The following is an 18,718-nucleotide window of genomic DNA, read 5'->3' on the forward strand; positions in this document are numbered from 1 at the left end:
CGCCCGACCATGTTGATGGTGCAGGAAGGTGGGCTGAGGTCGGGTAGTTTGGAGGACTCTGTGCCCTTCTGATACCTGAGTCCGCCCGACCAAGTTGATGGCGCCCTCAGGCCCTGGTGGCCGCTTGATAATGGCGATGCATTGTTGTTGAAGTCCGAGTAGTCAATGGAGATGGGAGCCCTCCGATAGACGGTGACTAGTCCTCCCCCAACTTGTAGTAGATGATCCAAATCCTCCTCCGACTCAAAGAGGGACTTATGGTATGGGATCTGGGACTGAGGCGGACTCGGTTTGAGGCGTTCCAAGTTGTCGATAAAGTTGTTGATTGCACGGTTGACGTCCATGGCGGGTGCTTCGGGCTGCTTCTAGTTGGAAAGCTGAAGACTTGTTTCCGCGAGCCCGATACATTTAGTGATGTTGCGGTCGACTCGATCTATACTAGAGCAGATGTCGCTAGGAGCAGCAAAAAAAGTGCGAGAAATCTTAGGGCTAATCAGGGGAAGCTAATTAACGGAGTGTTGAAGGCCGGCCTCTGCGAGCTTGATGCACGCAACGATGTTACAGTCGACCCGGTCCACTCCGGCGATCAGTTCGTCAGCATTGACCTGTGGACATGGGATAGCTCCGAGGTGACTCGCATGGTTTCTGATTAGATCGGAAAAATGAATTCCGCCAAGACCATTGGCAAGATCATCGGTGTCGCATGTGATGGTGTAGTTGGTGCCTCCGGCTCCTTGGTGTCGGCCAGGCGGCTGTTGTAGCCACCTGAACCATTGGTGATGCAGACCCCAGAAGCCAAAAATAAAAGTTTTGCCCTCATCGAGCACGGTGCTGGTGAAGTCGAAAGATGCCATCGAGTTCTCCGGTGGATGCTCGATGAACACCCCTAGCTGGTGTGCCAGCTGTCGGTGTTTTACCACCAAGCCCACTGAGGGATATCCCCGAGGTGATGAGTTGTAGGTGGGGTGTCGCCAAGATCAGAAACTTGAAGGTGCAAGAAACACAAAGTTTAGACAGGTTTCGGCCACCGAGAGCATAGTACCCTACGTCCTGTGTGGTGGTTTGTATGGCCTTAGGTGGGTACCCTGCCCACCCTTATATAGTCTACGGGGATGGGTTAAATGGATATCCTAGCCAGATACAAGCTTAGGAGTCCTACCCGAGTACTACTCGGGTAGTTTCCTTCTGTTCCGACTAGCTCTACTATGGTACGAGTAGTTACAACTGATGCAGGGCGTGGGCCATGTCTAGGGATGTAAATGACAAAGTCTTGACCACATACATGGCTAGGGATGTCAACTTGCGCACATTGATAAGGGAGAAGAGAGGCTTCAAGAGATTCACTCCCGCCAATGTCATTGGAAGAATAGAGCAACATCTTACCACCATGAAGGAGGCCAAGATCTCTCAAGAATTCATGAGAAAATGGAGAAGAACAATGGCGTAGCTCTCAAATCAAGCATGAAGGAGAAAGGAAGAACCATGGTTGAGAGCACATCATCAAAGAAGAAAGAAAGTGATAGTGAGAGTGATGAAGACATGACATTATTCATCAAGAGATTCAAGAAAGTCATGAAGAATGATGGATACTTCAATAACAAGAGAAGAAGCAAAATCACAAGAAGATCCAACAATCCATGCTTTGGGTGTGGGAAGTTGGTCATTTCATTGCCGATTGCCCCAACCCAAAGAACAAGAACAAGGGTGAGAGGAAGGAGCATGGCAAAGGAAAGAAGAAGTACACGGGTGAAGCTCACCTTGGTGTGGAGTGGGACTCAAGTGAAGAATCATCCTCCAATAATAAGGGTGTGGCAACCATGGCCGTGGAAGCTAACATCATCAAGTCGTCACTCTTTGGAAACCACACCGATGATGAAGATGACTTCACTCCCACTTGCTTCATGGCAAAAGGGGCAAAGGTAGACTCTAAACTTAAACCCAATTGTGGCAGAACCAACCTGAATTATACCGGCTCAAGTACGTGAGTCCACTCCCGAGGGCTCCAATGTGCTTCAAACGGTATAATCCCTTGGCCTGTCGGGTAACGTCCCGATAAACCACCGATACACAGGATCAAATAAGGTTACCTCACACGAAGGTGAGTCCAGAGATACAATTACCAACACATGTTACATCACAGAGAATTACATTACAAGGGTTTCCAAAAGAGGTACGAAGTTTCAAACTCAGAGAAAACATTACAAACTGTTAAAACTATAGTTTTTAGCAGCAGAAAACATACGCGATGATTACAACACGTCGTTAAGACGGATGTCATGCTAAGCCCAAGCATGACATCGCTCGATATCATCAATTTTGGCCAAGGACGGATCCCATTCCACGGACCAATCTTCTGGGAGAGCATAGTGCCAAGGCAAGGGAAGAGTAGGGTCTTCCAGACATCATCTGCAAAACATATAACTAGCAAGGCTGAGTATACTAATACTCAGCAAGGCTTACCCGGGATTGGGTATACTTAGCCCATAACTAGACTTATGAAAGCTTATAATGGTTCTGGGTTTAGTTTCAGCTGAAAAGCAACAAAGAGTAGATCCTTAACTTCAAGTTTTAGCTTTCAGATTCGAGTTAATTATCCATTCTAGGTAAGCACCTATAACTAAGCAAGCATGGTGTAATCTTTGGTCAAGCATCATCTTTGATAACCATAATATTGCTCTTGTTACTCTATGTGATAAAGGGATTAAGCAGTCTCAATCTTCGTGAGAGGCGGACGATTCTGAATCGAATTTAACCTTACAAGGTAAACCTAACTCACACGCTTGGAACATCCAACGATAGTTCCGAAGCAACCGTTTGCCTTTCATTCCGACTCGTGGATCAGATCCACCACAAGCGACTGCAGGAACATACGCACATCACCCGTGCAGGACATACGTCTGTAGCGCGACTACAAAACCCGTATTCCTGGTTGCCCTTGCAACACGTATTTCCTCAGTCGAACATGAGTAACCAAAAGAAGCAAATCGAGTGGTGGGAGGTATGTCCACTCCTCGGGCTGATTGGCTACTAGGCTTACCGCTTACCATATTTCGCGGCATGTGGTTAGTACTTTCAAATGCTTAACCACCGCTAACACACCCCGCGGCCTTATCCAATTCAACAACACAGACGGGGTATCACCTCAACCATGATACCTCACAAAACTCCCGTCCGGCATCCTTATAGTGATAACAGGAATGAAAATATTACAATTCCTATATCGCGCGAGTGACAGGAAATCACCCGACTTCTACCGGTCCTATTAGCATAGCAGCTAGTCGGACTCAAGTGCTAGTATTCATCACATTGGTTCCTAGGGAAATGCAACTAGGGTTTCAAGCAATTCCTAAGAACTTAGTGCATAGAATACGTAAATAGATATAGATTGCAGTATAATTAAAATAGTGGGTTATGTCCGGGGCTTGCCTTTACTGGTGGGGCTGGGGTTAGTCAAGTTAATAACGTCCGAACTTTTGTTCGGGCCTTCAGAGAATTCCCTGACGAAGTTCTTAGGGTCTTCAGAACAACCTCCTCTTGTTCCGGGATTAGCTATTATTTTCCGTCGGCGGGAGAGATGAGTCTACATGATATGCAAGATGAAGTTCAATGGATGCACACACTTTCATCTCAATTCATGGTAAAGTTGCAATTCAAAAGCTAATACTCAAGAACTCATGGTATAAAAAGGAATCTAAGCCTTGAATCATAAGTATTAACTCATGACTAAAACATTAATTTAATTGAAAACAGAAATCAAGTATTCAAGTTTAAATTAAATTCAAAATTGAATGTGAGCCCTAGATAACTAGAGTTATAAAGTTTGAAAACTTAAACACAATTTTATTGCATACTTAAAAGATTTTGACTAAAAGATCTAATTAGATAGGTTTTACTAAATAGACTTAGCTAATTTTTCATATAAAACGAATTGAATTAAACAACTCATACAAATTAAATTATAAATCAAGATTAAGTTTGAAATTTCCACATCACTTCATATTTAAACAATGGAGGTTGCATAACAAAAATCATGATCACATGGTTAACCTATAGGATTAAAATTGGAATTACGGATAGGATATTACATTCCCATGTCTTAGATTCAATATTGATTCAAAACTATTTGGTTTCAAATCAAACTCACTTAATAGAAGTTATAGAGTTCAAAACCTAGTTTCAAACAAAACTAGTTTTGTAATTTTCGGAATTTCCTACAACTCTCTATTGAATTTACAAGTCAAAAATACCACTCACATGAAATAACAAACATCCATTTAATTTTATTCTAAATACAGTACAAACTATCTATTTTCACAGCATGGTCATAAAACAAAAGTGATAGAATTTGAAATGAAGATTCAAATACAACTGGTTTCATATTTTTTTGAATTTTCTACGATTTTCTAGGAGTTTTCAAAGTTTAGCACATTGGAAAAGGGAAAGAAACCAAGATCTTTCATTTAGACCCTTGGAAAGAGTTCAATCTTCGCGAACAGGTCCCTCTGCCATTGCCGGCCGGAGCAAGCTCGGTTTGGGCTCCAATCCGGTGAAGGGAAGGCTCGGGTAGCAGGGGAAAGGGAGTGGGGAGCAAGAGGAAACCGCGACGTACTCGTTTGGGGGCTTGGCCGGGCTTGGGGAGGCCGGAAGGATGGCCGCCGGCGGAAGGCAGAAGCGGCGGCGGCACGGTGGCGTGGGGAGTTGGGCTGTGGCGTGGGAGAAGTGCAAAGGAGTGGAGGAACAGCTTCAGGAGGTCCCGGAGGTGCTATTTATAGGGAAAGGAAGGGAGGAGAGGGGCGCACGGCCGAGCGCCACGGCGGCGTGGAGGGGCAGTGCCAGCGGCGGCGCTGGGCACGTTGGGGACGCGAGGATGTGCCACGGGGGCGGGCTAGGGCAAAGGGCAGGCCTAGGGCGGCGCCTAGGAGAGGGGGGGGGGAAGGGGGCTGCACTGCCGGGTTGAGTTCCGAGAAATTGCGGCGCCGAAACAGTAAAAACAGGGGAGCAGAGAAGATTAACCAGAGGAAGAAGAAGGAAGGTTGGGGATGACTGGACCAAAATGTAATTTTTCAAAATTCCAGGGACCTGTCTGTAAACCAGTGATAACTTTTAAGCTAGAGCTCAAAAGAAAAAGTGTTCAAAATGAAAGTTATAAAACTTTTCAAGCTCTACAACTTTGTTTTAGGGTTTGAATTCAAAAACTCAAAGTATACAACTTTATTTTGAAATTTTGGACTAACTTTAAGTTTTATAAAGATTTGTCCTTGTTACATATTTATACACATAACTTTGGGCCTTAATGCAAGTTTCCAGGTAAGTCATGATGACTTGCATTCTTATAATTTGGCCCCTGGTAACTTTTGAAAATTACTTTTGTAACTCGTGCATTTTGCACAAAAGGACTCATATTTTTATAAAATTACACATAGGGTCTTATTTCTACAAATACATCCAACCTTATACATTTCAACACATGCATTACATCTTATACATATCATGGTACAATTTGACACCTAGGGTGTCACACCAATGATGATGATGATATTCTTGATGACAATGAATGTGAAAACATGATAAAAGAACTTAGTAAAAAGGCAACAAACAAAATAATGAAGCTTATGATAGAGATAGAGGATAGGGATGAGACTCTTGAGGTACAAGAAGAGTTAATTAGGCTTGAGTGGGAGAAAACCGTAGGTGTTTAAAATTCTAAGCAAGAAAACCTAAATATAGCATCATGCATAATAACCCAGAATCTTTAGAACAATGCATCTAATTATGTGTGTGCATATGCATGTGTATGAATGTTTATGTATATGTGTATGTGAGATTTGTTCTTTCTGTGTTTATAATCATACATTCTCAACTTGTCACAAAAAATGTAGCATAAAAACACACTCATATTTTAGTACCTTACAAAGTGTACTGCAGACCATTTGCAAATTCAAATGTTAAACACATGAGATGAATAGGAATTAAAATCCTAATAATCTTGAATTTAAAATAACTTCTGAACTAAAGCTCAAATGAACTTCGATCCAAAATGATAGTCGTAGATTTTCAAATTCCCTACAACTTTTGTGTTTAAAGTTTTCAAGTTTCTGTTCAAAATTTTGAGAAAATTTAATTTAAATTCGGGTGGTTCTGCCATAATTTCGTTGCCCTATCCACCGCCGAGGCCGAGTATGTTGTTGTCGGTGCTTGTTGTGTGCAACTACTTGGATGAGGTTCACTTTGAGCGACTTTGGTTGTAAGTTTAGTAAGATTCGACTCTCATGTGACAACGAGAGTGCTATCAAGCTAGCTAACAATCCTGTGAACCACTCAAGAACCAAACACTTAGACATAAGACGCCATTTCTTGAGAGACCACGAAGCCAAAGGAGATATTGCTTTAAGCCATGTGAGTACCAATAATCAACTAGATGATATCTTCACAATACAACTTGATGAGAAAAGGTTTTGCACCTTGAGGAGTGAGTTAAATATCATTTCAAATCATGCACACATTTGTTTGTCTTTAGGATAATCTTTGTGAAAACCTTTCTTTAGTTACTAGAAGTGTGCTTTGAAGAAAATATTGATTCTTAGATTTGCTAGCTTGAGACTATTGTTCTCATTGGTTGTTTGCTGGCTAGTCTCAAGCAAGTAAATCTCTCATGCCTTATAGAATTCATAGAGAGAGTCTATCCTCCATTCAAATCAAGCCATAGGTCTGCAATCTTCAAAAATCCTGCTTTGTCTCAAGGGGAGCGGAGACTCTGGGTGAAAAGTGAATGGTTAACTCTTTTATTTCACCCTGCGTCGTGTCTCTCTAGTTTCTCTCTCTAGAGACACTCCCTCTAGGCGATTCTTGCATTTCACCATCAAATGCATTCAAGATCATCAAGGAAGGCCTCTCCATTGCTAGGAAATGTTGTGGGGACTTTGGATTTGGATTCACCTTCACCATTTTTGAATTCAAGGTATCCTAATCTTGTCATCGCCTGATCTCTCAATGTAGGTTGTTCAAGATAGTATCTCTTGGATAGAACTGATCTATAGGGCTTCTAGGACTAGGATCTCAAGTTTTATTAGATTCCTGTGGTGGATTGTTGTGCTTGATGACTTTTAGGGTTTATGCTGCGAGTTCTGGAATCTCTGGACAAATCTCCGGAGTCTCCAAACAAATGTGCGGATACTCCAAAGAATTGGTCGGATACTATGAAACTTGTGCAGAAAACCTAGAATGTATATCATGCCTTTGATTCATTATTCCAAGTTCTTGACTCCATGTCTGTATTTCTTCTAGAATGGGCAGTGAAAGGCATCCTAGTCTTGGAGGTGGTGAGTCCTCTAGGAGGACCAAAGAATGACACGATCCCAATCCACCACGTTATGTTGAGGAATGTGAAGAGAAAGAGGAAGAGATTGAGGAGATCCCTGAGCCTCCACCAATGGGGAGAAGGAGTGGAAGAAGACCTGGTAAAGAGATTGCTCAATCTCAATATGCACCGTATCCTCAACCACCACCTAGGCAAGCTCCTTGGTCTTGGCTCCAAGGATGAGACATGTGATCCAATTCACGTTGAGAAGAAGCTCAAGCCCGACCGATGTCCCTTCATGTTCTACAATCTCATTGAAGCATGGAGGGAAAGACCAAGAACTTGCTGCCATACTACTACTATGCCAACTTCATGCTTCGATGGACAATTGACCCAAAGAAAGGTGATTCCTCAGCTTATGTTTTTTGATCAATCTCCTAAATCAGTTTGCTCCCGGTAGAAAGGCTTTCAACATCTTTGATTACTTTTGGAATGAGCTTAGAAGGGTGATGGATGACTCAAGGAAGCACCTCCCTTATGCACCATATATCATGTAAATGATAGAATGAGGCACCAAGATTAGTTTTCCTAAGTATGTCAAGCATGAAGTACTTCAGCTTTAGGATGCCCCTGCTTTTTTGTTGAGGTTTGATTGGTCGAGTTTGATTTCAGCATATTTCTCCGGAGCGTCCGGACATTTCTTCAAAATCATTGGAAGTTGTAGAAATTCCAGAAAAATATCTAGAAACTCTGAAAGTTACTGACAAAATTGTTTTAAGTGTTATAAATTTTTAGTTTTGACTATTCACCCCCTCTAGTCAACCTCTAGATCCTATCACTGAGGTTGGAGGGTGTAAGGAAATCCAAACACATCCCGTAGTTGCTACCTAGCGATTTTTCATGGGCCAAAGCCTTGTTCCCCTGAGTACGTGAAAATGCTTCCAATGTAAATGCGCAGGCTACATGAATGGTACCTGGATGCATCATCCCATAAAGGCTTGATCACGCAGGGTGTAATGATTAAAGATGAACATTACTTTCATGGAGAGGACTTGATATGGTTGAGATTCGAAGAACTGTACCAACTATACCATCAAGACGCCTATCAGACCCGAGCCCACTGGACTGTGCACATAACCTACATCCTACAGGATAAGGGGTGGGACATGGCCCACGCCCTACACTAGTTGTAACTACTCATAGCATAGTAGAACTACTCATACAGTAGTAAAACTAGTCGGAACAGAAAGAAACTACCCAAATACTACTCGAGTAGGACTCTTGGGCTCGTATCCGACTGGGACTTCCATGTAACCCTATCCTCCCAAACTATATAAGGGCGGATAGGGACCCCCTCCAAATAGGAGATCACCCGATCACCACCTAAGGCAATACAAACCACACAGGATGTAGGGTATTACACTCTCGGTGGTCCGAACCTGTCTAAACTTTATGTTTCTTGTATCTTTGAGTTTCTGATCTTGGCGACAGCCTACCTACAAACTCACCACCTGGTAGCCTCTCTGGTCATCAAGCAACTACTTGTCTAAGGTGACTCCTTGCTGGTGGTCCAACAAATCAACAAAGAGTGGGACGTCAACAAGGACACCACGGATGCGTACGTTACTGAAATACGCAAGCTCGAGAACAAGTTCTCAGGGCTGGAAATTCATCATGTGATTCAAGACAACAATGTGGGAGTGGATGTGCTCTCAAAACTGGGTTCTGATCGAGCTAACATCCCACCGGGAGTTTTCGTTCACGAGTTGCATCACCCATCCATCAAGACACCGGATCCGAGTACCATTGCTCAGGGTCCAACAGGAACCCGACCGAGAGGTCTTGATGATCGAGGCCGACTAGCGGGTCACATTTATGGACTACATCCAGGAGCACAAACTACCCCCAGCGTCGATCCAAAAAGTGCTGAGGCCATACGCATCCTAAGGCGCAGCAAAGGGTACGTTCTAGTCGGGGATAACTTGCACAAGCGTGGATTAGTATCAGGCATACTCATGAAGTGTGTCCGTATGGAAGAAGATAGAGAAATACTCTAGGAGATTCACGAAGGCATGTGCAGGAACCATGCTGCTTCTCACACACTAGATGGCAAGGCTTTTAGATTCGATTTCTACCAAGGAATTGAAGCAAACCCAAAGAAGATGTCACACCCGATTTATAAGAACATAAATCGAGCAATCATATATGCGCCAGGATCAAGTCACGCATATATACAACAGAATCATCAAGATATCACAACATGTATCTTGAAATAAAAGCGTATAAATTATAAATGAATATTTTTATTACAACTGAATCAAGAATTAGTTCAAGGAATGCGGAAGCGCAAAATAAATACATGAAGAATAGGGCGCCACAGGGACATCGGCTGGGAGACAATGCCTAGAAATTGTCGAGTCCGCTGATGTAGTCCTCCACGTCGCCTGGTACTGAGCAGCAGTCGAAGATATCCCATAGGGAACAGAAGAGTAGAGAAGGCAAGTGTGAGTAGACAACTTGTACTCAACAAGTATAACACGAATTATGAGGCTCAAAGGTTAGCTGACTCAACTGCATTAGCTTTTAATCTTGGCAAATTTTATTAAAGCTATTTACTACAAGTGGATGAATTACCATAACCCAAGTTACATAATTGTGGCAGAACCAACCTGAATTACACCGGCTCAAGTACGCGAGTCCTCGCCGAAGGGCTACCTCATACTTCAAACGGTATAATACTATTGGTCTGTCGGGTAACATCCCGATAAACCACCGAACGCAGGATCCAACAAGGTACCTCACACGAAGGTGAGTCCAGAGATATAATGCCAATATATTTTACACTACAGGCAGTTATATTACAAAAATATACAAAGTATCATTAGCTCCCACTGAGGAGAGATTATTACAAAATAGGTTTAAGTTTTCAGTCAAAGCAGCGGAGTTTGAAAAGCGTAGACAATGTACATGTCGTTATTACAGATATTATGCTAGCCCTGGCATAATATCACTCGGCGGAATCTGTGTTGGCCGGGGACGGATCCCATTCCACGGGCCAACCATCAGGCAAGGGGTAGGGCCACGGTGTAATGAACGCTGGCTCATCAGAAGGATTACCTGAAGTAAATCAACAAAAGCAAGGCTGAGTATACTAATACTCAGCAAGACTTACCCGCTCATGGTATACTTAGCCATGTAGCTAGACTTATGAAGGCTTTTCAGGTTTTGGGTAAGGTTTTCACCTAAAAAGCAACAAAGAGTAGATCCTTAATTTCAACTTTTAGCTTTCAGGTTCTAGTTGATTAACCATTCTAGGTAAGCACCTATAACTATTCAAACATGGTAGAATCTTTAATCAAACATCAGCTTCATAATCACAAGTTGCTCTTGTAACTCTATGTGGTAAAGGGAATAAGCAGTCTCGTTCATCGTGAGAGGCGCACGATTCTGAATCGAGATTCAACCTTGCAAGGTAAACCTAACTCACACGCTTGGAACACCACAGGGTCGTTCTGAAGCAACCGTTTACCTTTCATTCCGACTCGTGGATCAGAGCCACCACAAGCGACTGCAGGTCATACGCACTTCCAAAGTGCAGGATGTACGTCTGTAGCGCGACTACAAAACCCGTACTCCTGGTTGCCCAGCAACACGTATGACTACACGTCGAACAAAGTAACCAAAAGAAGCAAATACATGTGGTGGGAGGTATGTCCACTCCTCGGGCCGATTGGTTACTAGGCTTACCGCTTACCATATTTCACGGCATGTGGCTAGTACTTTCAAACGCTTAACCACCGCTACCACACACTGCGGCCTTATCAAATTCATCAACACAGACGGGTATCATCTTGACCATGATACCTCATAAAATTCCCGTCTGTCATCCTTATAATGATAACAAGAATGTAAACATCACAATTCCTATATCGCGCGAGTGACAGGAATCACTCGACTTCTACCGGTCCTATAAGCAGAGTAGCTATTCGGACTCAAGTTCTAATGATCAATACATTGGTTCCTGGAACAATGCAACTAAGGTTTCCAAACGACTCCTAAGAACCTAATGCATAAAGATATATATATAAATAATATAGGTTGCAGTGTAATAAAGTAGGGGTTATGTCCGGGGCTTCCCTTCGCTGGTGGGGTTGGGGTTAGTCAAATTAATATCTTCCGAACCGGGGTTCAGGGCTTCAGAGAATTCCGCGACGAGACTTCCGGGATCTTCAGAACAAACTCCTTTTGGTTCCGGAATCAGCTGATAATCCCCGTCAGCGAGAATGGTCGAGTCTATATGAGATGCAAAGTTACAAGTTATGAAATGCATATATTTTTATGTTATTTCATAATAAAGTTGCAATCCAAACAAAAGAACATTACATTACGACAATAATCTAACTACCCTGCACTAGGCAGTCATTTATCGAGTATTAACTAAACTAACTAGTCTCGTTAGGCAACGGGGTGGGTTACCCTAAACATCTGATTAACTATAACAGGTAGCATATTAGATTACTATAAGCAACACTAAATACACTTAACAAACTCTATTTATTTTATTAGCTAAACATTGTAACTAATCTTAGGTTATTACTTAATTATGGCTAACTTGGATTAATTAACCAAATCTTAAATTAAGAAAAATAATTAATACTTATGAAAATTATCATAGGTGGGTTTAATTGAAATTTTACTGTAAAAGGAACTAAGCCACAAAATTAAACAAGATTATAATTGGAAATTCAAGATATAATTATAACTGGAGTTTTACACTAAAACAAGGGTTCAAAATTTAAGAACATCATGAATTACTCAAGACTAATATTCCAGAAAAGTTTCATAATTTTTCATGCATAATAATTATTATTTATGAATTACCATTGAATTTAAGCTTGAAACTTATAACTCAAGTTATATTAGGCTTCTGATTCTCAAATTTTTATCTTAGATTATTTCTGTTGTAAAAAAGCTAAGATAAATTTTTCAGCCCTAAATATGAAGGAACACATTTGGAATTAAATTAAGTAAATTTTATCAACATATAACAAAAAGTACTCGAAATCTAAGCAAATGAACAGTAAAGTACTCGAATTTTTTACACAGAGCTATACATAGAACCTACAATCTAGGTTCCAAATTTCAGCTTTAACACATGCCTACAACATGAGATACAATTAAAACACTTATTTTCTAATATTTAATCTACGTCAGAAAATATACTCCTACAGCTTAAACTTCCTAAACAAAAGTAGTCGAACTTGACTTAAGGATTCCAACAAAATTTAGTTTGCATTTTTATGATTTTTCCACGAATAGATACAGAATTTCTAAGTTGACAGCCTAATTTACACAAAGGGGTCCTTCGGTACTATTCCTCTGAGTCTATGGTTGTGCACATAACCCCCTGGATTTTTGATTCTTCTAACCCGAGGTCCTTGGCTGTGAACCAGAGTAGAGCAAGGCGGCGGCGGCCGTGTTCCGGCGACGGTGGTCACCGGCGGCGAGGTCCAAGGGCAGGGAAAGGCTCAGGGGCTTACGGTGGCCTTGTTGCGCTACTTGTCGAGGACTGGGATGGCCGGAGAGAGAGATCTCGACGAGCACCCGAGGCGGCGGCGGAGGGGTCACCGTTGACGGTAGTGCTCCAGCGGTGAACATCACCAGCAAGCCTGCGTACGAGCTTCAGTGAGACACGGGGAACGTGTAGGTACCATCCATTGGAAGAAAACACATCGGGTCACAGGTAATCGACGAGGACAGTGGCGGCGGCGGTGAGGAGGAATACCAGCGATCGTCGGGAGGGAGATGTGCTGGACTAGAGGGTCAATGGATGGGTCGAGAAGCTTCACAGGGGTGATGTAGTGCTGGCTAGGGTATCGTGGTGGCGTGGAAAGGCTCGGAGCGAGCTGCCCACGGTGAGGCCGAAGGTGGCGGCGGCGGCGCTTCGTCGGAGACGAAGCTCCAGTTGCAATTCGAGGACAACGAGTGGTCGAGGAGCACCAGTGAACTTCGGGGAAGCTTGTGCACAGGTTGATTGGGGCGAAGATGGTCTGGTGTGGGCTGCCCACGGGCGTGCCGTGCGCGGCCGGAGTTAAAGGAGACGGCGGCGGAGGAATGTGGGTCGAACGCTCGGGATTGGGCTCTGGAGTTGGAGGAATAGAGTGTGGGCGTCAAGAGAATGCTATTGCGCACGGGAGACAGGGAATTAAGGCACTGCGATGAGCTCTCCACGGCGGCGAGGAGGTGGCGGCCGGAGGAGGCTCGGGGTCGTCGTGGCGCGCGCTCGAGAAGCCACCAGGGGAGAGGAAAGAGGTCGGGATCGAGAGGGGATGACGCGTGGGCATGTGTAGCAGCTGGAGGTGGAGCTTGGGGGCCTGCGCCGGCGGTGAGCGACGGTGGCAGGAGCAGAGGGCAGAGAGGGAAGCGGCGGTGGCAGAGGAAGACGAAGCAGGGAGGTGTCAGGGGGACTTGTTTGTGATTTCCAAAAAGTTCAGGGACCCCTCCGAAAACTAAAATTTCTCACTGCTACAAAGGTCAAATGAGAAAATGGTCAACATGAAAGTTGTAGAGTTTTTCAAACTCTACAACATTGTTTTAGGGCTTAGGTTCAGAAACTCAAAGTTTACAACTCTTTAGATTACATTTTGAAACAAGATGGAATTTAAGTTAAATTTGTCTTTGCCCACCTAAAATTGATCAAATTTTGGGCATGATTACAAATTGTCTGACCTGTCATGATTACTTGTATTTTTACACCTTAACCTTAAGTAAATTTGAATTTGACTTTTATATTCCAACCATTTCATATGTAACCCTTATATTTGTGTTAATTACATATAGGCCCTTGGTTTCATACAAAGTCTATTTCTTTTAGGTTTTAACTTAATATTTGTACTTTTCTTCTCTATAGTCATTTGAATTTGACATTTAAGAGCATTTTCATACAATTGCTTATAGGAACTTATAAAAATCTATAATTTACAATTACACCCCTAGTCTTCTGTACAACTCATAACATACATACAATACATTCAAACTTACTATCTAGTTGTCTAACTACCTAGATATTACAGCCTTCCCCCCTTAAAAAGAATCTCATCCCGAGATTCCGAAGCTGAGCAAAAATGGATGATTAGATTTGGGGATTGGCTTGCAGGAAGTTTGGGAAATTTCGTTGAAGATAAGACTCAGTTTCCCAAGTTGCTTCTTCCTCGGTGTGATGATCCCATAAGATCTTGTACATCTTAACTGCCCTTCTTCTGGTGAGTCTTTCCTTGGTATCCAGGATTCGAAGAGGTTGTTCGATGTACAATAGATCGGGTTCAATCTAAATGGCACATGTCTCAATGATTTCCGTGGGTACTTTGACACACTTCCTAAGCTGAGAGACATGGAAGACATCGTGAATAGTTGCCCATTGAGATGGAAGACGAAGTTTGTAAGCCACTGGGCCACAAACATCGAGTATTTCGAAAGGTCCGACATATCGAGGTGCTAACTTCCCCTTTATGCCGAAACGTTGGACACCTTTGGTAGGAGACACTCGGAGATAGACAAATTCTCCTACTTGGAATTGTAGAGGTTTCCTCCTCTTATCTGCATAGCTCTTCTGTCTGGACTAAGCGGTTTTAAGATTAGACTGAGTAACCTTAACCTTATCTTTAGCTTCAACGACTAGGTCTGGTCCGAAGATTTTGCGTTCACCGGTCTCTGACCAACTCAAAGGAGTTCGGCATCTGCGACCATATAATGCTTCAAAAGGAGCCATTTGAAGACTAGCTTGATAACTATTGTTATAAGAAAATTCAGCTAGAGCAAGGCACTTGTCCCAACTTGTACCATAGTGAATAATACAAGCTCGGAGCATGTCTTCAAGAATTTGGTTAACTCGCTCAGTCTGCCCATCAGTCTGGGGATGATACGCAGAGCTTCGAATCAATTTGGTTCCTAGAGCTGATTGCAATTGCTCCCAAAACCGTGCAATAAATTGGGGCCCTCGATCAGAGATGATGGTTTTTGGAACCCCATGCAATCGAACGATTTGTTCCAGATAGACTTCAGCATACTTCTTAGCAGAGTAAGTGGTATGCACAGGAAGAAAATGAGCTGTTTTTGTGAGTCTATCAATGATTACCCATATGGAGTCATGCTTTTGAGATGTGTTGGGAAGACCGACAATGAAATCCATGCTAATGTCTTCCCATTTCCATGACGGAATGGGTAATGGCTGAAGTGTACCAGAAGCTTTTAAGTGGCTAGCTTTCACTCTCTGGCACGTATCACACTCGGATACATATTTGGCAATTTCTCTCTTCATTCTGGTCCACCAAAAATGTTGCCGAAGATCTTGATACATCTTGGTGCTACCAGGATGAATAGAGAATTTGGACAAATGTGCTTCGTCAAGGATTTGCTTACGAAGTTGACGATCCTTAGGCACAACAATTCGATCGTTGAACCATAGGACTCCTTGATGATCAGTGTGAAAACACCTATATTTAGCTTCTCCCTGGGATAGCTTTGATTTGATGATTTTTATACCCTCATCATGTAATTGCGATATGATGACTTTATCCTGTAGAGTAGACTCAATGGATAGCAAATTTAGACTACCTTGAGGAATGATCTCTACATTAAGTTTCCTCATCTGATGGCAGATAGTGTCACTGAAAGTTGATACGGATAAGTAGTGACAATGTGCCTTGCGGCTAAGTGCATCCGCAACCACATTGGCTTTGCCAGGATGGTAATGTACCTCAAGGTCATAGTCTTTGATCAACTCTAACCAATGCCTTTGCCTCATATTTAGATCAGCTTGAGTGAAAATATACTTGAGGCTCTTATGGTCAGTGTAGATGTTACACTTAGCACCCATAAGATGATGTCTCCAAATTTTGAGGGCATGAATGACTGATGCTAATTCAAGATCATGTGTTGGATAGTTTTGCTCATGAGTCCGAAGTGCTCTTGATGCATAGGCAATGACCCGATTGTTTTGCATAAGAACACAACCAAGGCCAATTCCAGAAGCATCGCAATAAACATCAAAAGGTTGAGTGCTATCTGGTTGAGCTAGCACTGGAGCAGTTGTCAGAAGTTTTCTCAAAGTATGGAATGCTTCCTCACATTTGTCATTCCAGCAGAATTTAACTTCTTTCTTTAATAGCTTAGTCATGGGTTTAGCTATTTTGGAAAAGTCTGGAATGAATCGGCGATAGTATCCCGCCAATCCAAGAAAACTTCAAATTTGATGGACTGAAGTGGGAGGGTTCCAGTCCATCACTTCTTGAACTTTGGTTGGATCAACCGATATGCCTTCACTGGAAATAGTATGTCCTAGAAATTTCACACTATCCAGCCAGAATTCACACTTCGAGAACTTGGCATAAAGGCGATGATCACGTAGTCGTTGAAGAACGACACGTAAATGATTAGCATGGTCTTCTTTGGTTTTGGAGTATATTAGAATATCATCGATGAAGACCACGATGAATTTATCAAGTTCCGGCATAAATACGGAATTCATAAGATACATGAAATATGCCGGTGCATTAGTAAGTCCAAATGACATAACCAGATATTCATAGAGTCCATATCTGGTTGAGAAGGCCGTTTTTGGAATGTCACTATGCCTGATTTTAATCTGATGATATCCGGAGCGTAAGTCAATCTTAGAAAAGACCTTTGCTCCAGCTAGCTGATCGAACAAAATGTCAATACGGAGAAGAGGGTACTTATTTTTGATAGTAACCGCATTGAGTGGACGGTAATCGACACATAGCCTTAGGCTATCGTCTTTCTTCTTGACAAAGAGAGCAGAACAACCCCAAGGTGAAGCACTTGGGCATATATAACCCTTATCAAGAAGATCTTGGAGCTGAATTTTCAGTTCTGCTAATTCATTTGGAGGCATGCGATACGGCCTTTTTGAAATAGGAGCAGTGCCAGGTTGAAGTTCAATGATGAACTCGATGTCTCTATCTGGTGGCATTCTAGGCAAATCGTCTGGAAAGACATCGGGGTATTCACATACTATAGGAATATCCTTGACTTTGATATTTGTGATAGCATGAGTACAAGGATGCAGACATTCGGGCTGAGGCAGATAAAGGGTAATGGCCCCACGATATGGTGAATCAATTTCGATAACTCGGGAAGATATGTCTAATCGTACTCGATGTTCCGTCATCCAATTTGTCCCAAGTATAACATCGATACCCTCCAAACTTAATAAAACCAAATCAGTTTTGTTTTCTTTACTACCTAACTGAATTGGCACACTTCTAATCATCTGGTTGGAAGTAATATTTCCTCCAGGGGTAGAGATCATATATGACCCTTGAGTGAAATAAGGATCAAGTCCTATCCGGGTACCACAGTTGTTACTAATAAAGCTATGTGTTGCTCTAGAATCAAATAAAGTAACAACTGGTTTGTGATGAATAGAAAATGTACCCGACATGACGGGAGCTCCATCTGGAAGTTCTGCCAGAGTGGTGAAATTAATTCGTCCTTGCCGGACTTGCATTACCGGCTTCTTGCCCTTGTTCTGGTTACCCTGAGTAGAACTTTGCCCTGGATTAGGCTTCTTGGGCCACGGACAATCTCGGATAAAATGATCCGCACTCCCGCAATTGAAACAGCGATAATTGCTGCCTCTCTGTGGCACTTGTTGAATATTTGGCCGTTGGCCAGATTGTTGTGCTTGTTGCGGGGTACGGGAGGTCTGTACCTTCCTTTCTGTTGAGGCGGCCTGAAAACCAATCTACCCGTTGGGGCATTGCGCTGTGGTACTTTGGGCGGCGTATTGGGAATAACCCGATACCTCGGTGGTTGAGCACTCGAGGGTCCAGTAGGAGTCTTCCGCTTTTTCTCGGCATAATGCGCCACGATGCAATCTTCTTGAGTTAAGGCCATGTTAACCAACTCACTGAAAGTATTAGCCCTCACAAGATTCAGGCGTTCCTTGAGTTTGGTGTTAAGGCCCCGATGGAAACGATCTTGTTTCTTAGCATCGTTATCCGCATGATACCCCGCATATTGGCATAGATGATTGAAATTCTGTGCGTACTGCAAAACTGTACTGGTGCCTTGAGTAAGAGCCAGGAATTCATTAAGCTTTCGCTCCAGTAATCCTGCTGGAATATAATGGGCTCTGAAGGCTGTCCGAAACTCATCCCAAGTAATAACATGCCCTGCAGGTTGCATGGCATAGAAATTGTCCCACCAGATCCGAGCAGCACCACGGAATTGTTGGGCAGCAAAGGAAGCTTTGCTAGAGTACGCACATGGTATTGTCAGTAAAGCGAACTTCGATTCAATGATATGGAGCCATGCATCGGCATCCAAAGGTTCTTCGGCCTTACTGAAAAAGGGCGGCTGGGTACTGAGGAAATCTTGGTAACTAGCCACAGGAGGATT

General features: G+C 42.9%; 1 protein-coding gene across 1 annotated transcript in view; it reads left to right on the plus strand.

Moving 5' to 3' along the window:
• Positions 1 to 1,637: 1,637 nt before the first annotated feature.
• The window catches only part of LOC112900484 (nucleolar transcription factor 1-B-like), a 34,127-nt gene continuing 17,046 nt past the window's right edge, over positions 1,638 to 18,718 (plus strand). Inside the window, exon 1 of the mRNA XM_025969346.1 lies at positions 1,638 to 1,919. Within this exon, the coding sequence (XP_025825131.1) occupies positions 1,638 to 1,919 (282 nt within the window). The remainder of the gene's footprint in view (positions 1,920 to 18,718) is intronic.

The sequence above is a fragment of the Panicum hallii genome, chromosome 7 (genome assembly GCF_002211085.1).
Source record: "Panicum hallii strain FIL2 chromosome 7, PHallii_v3.1, whole genome shotgun sequence".
Lineage (NCBI taxonomy): Eukaryota > Viridiplantae > Streptophyta > Magnoliopsida > Poales > Poaceae > Panicum > Panicum hallii.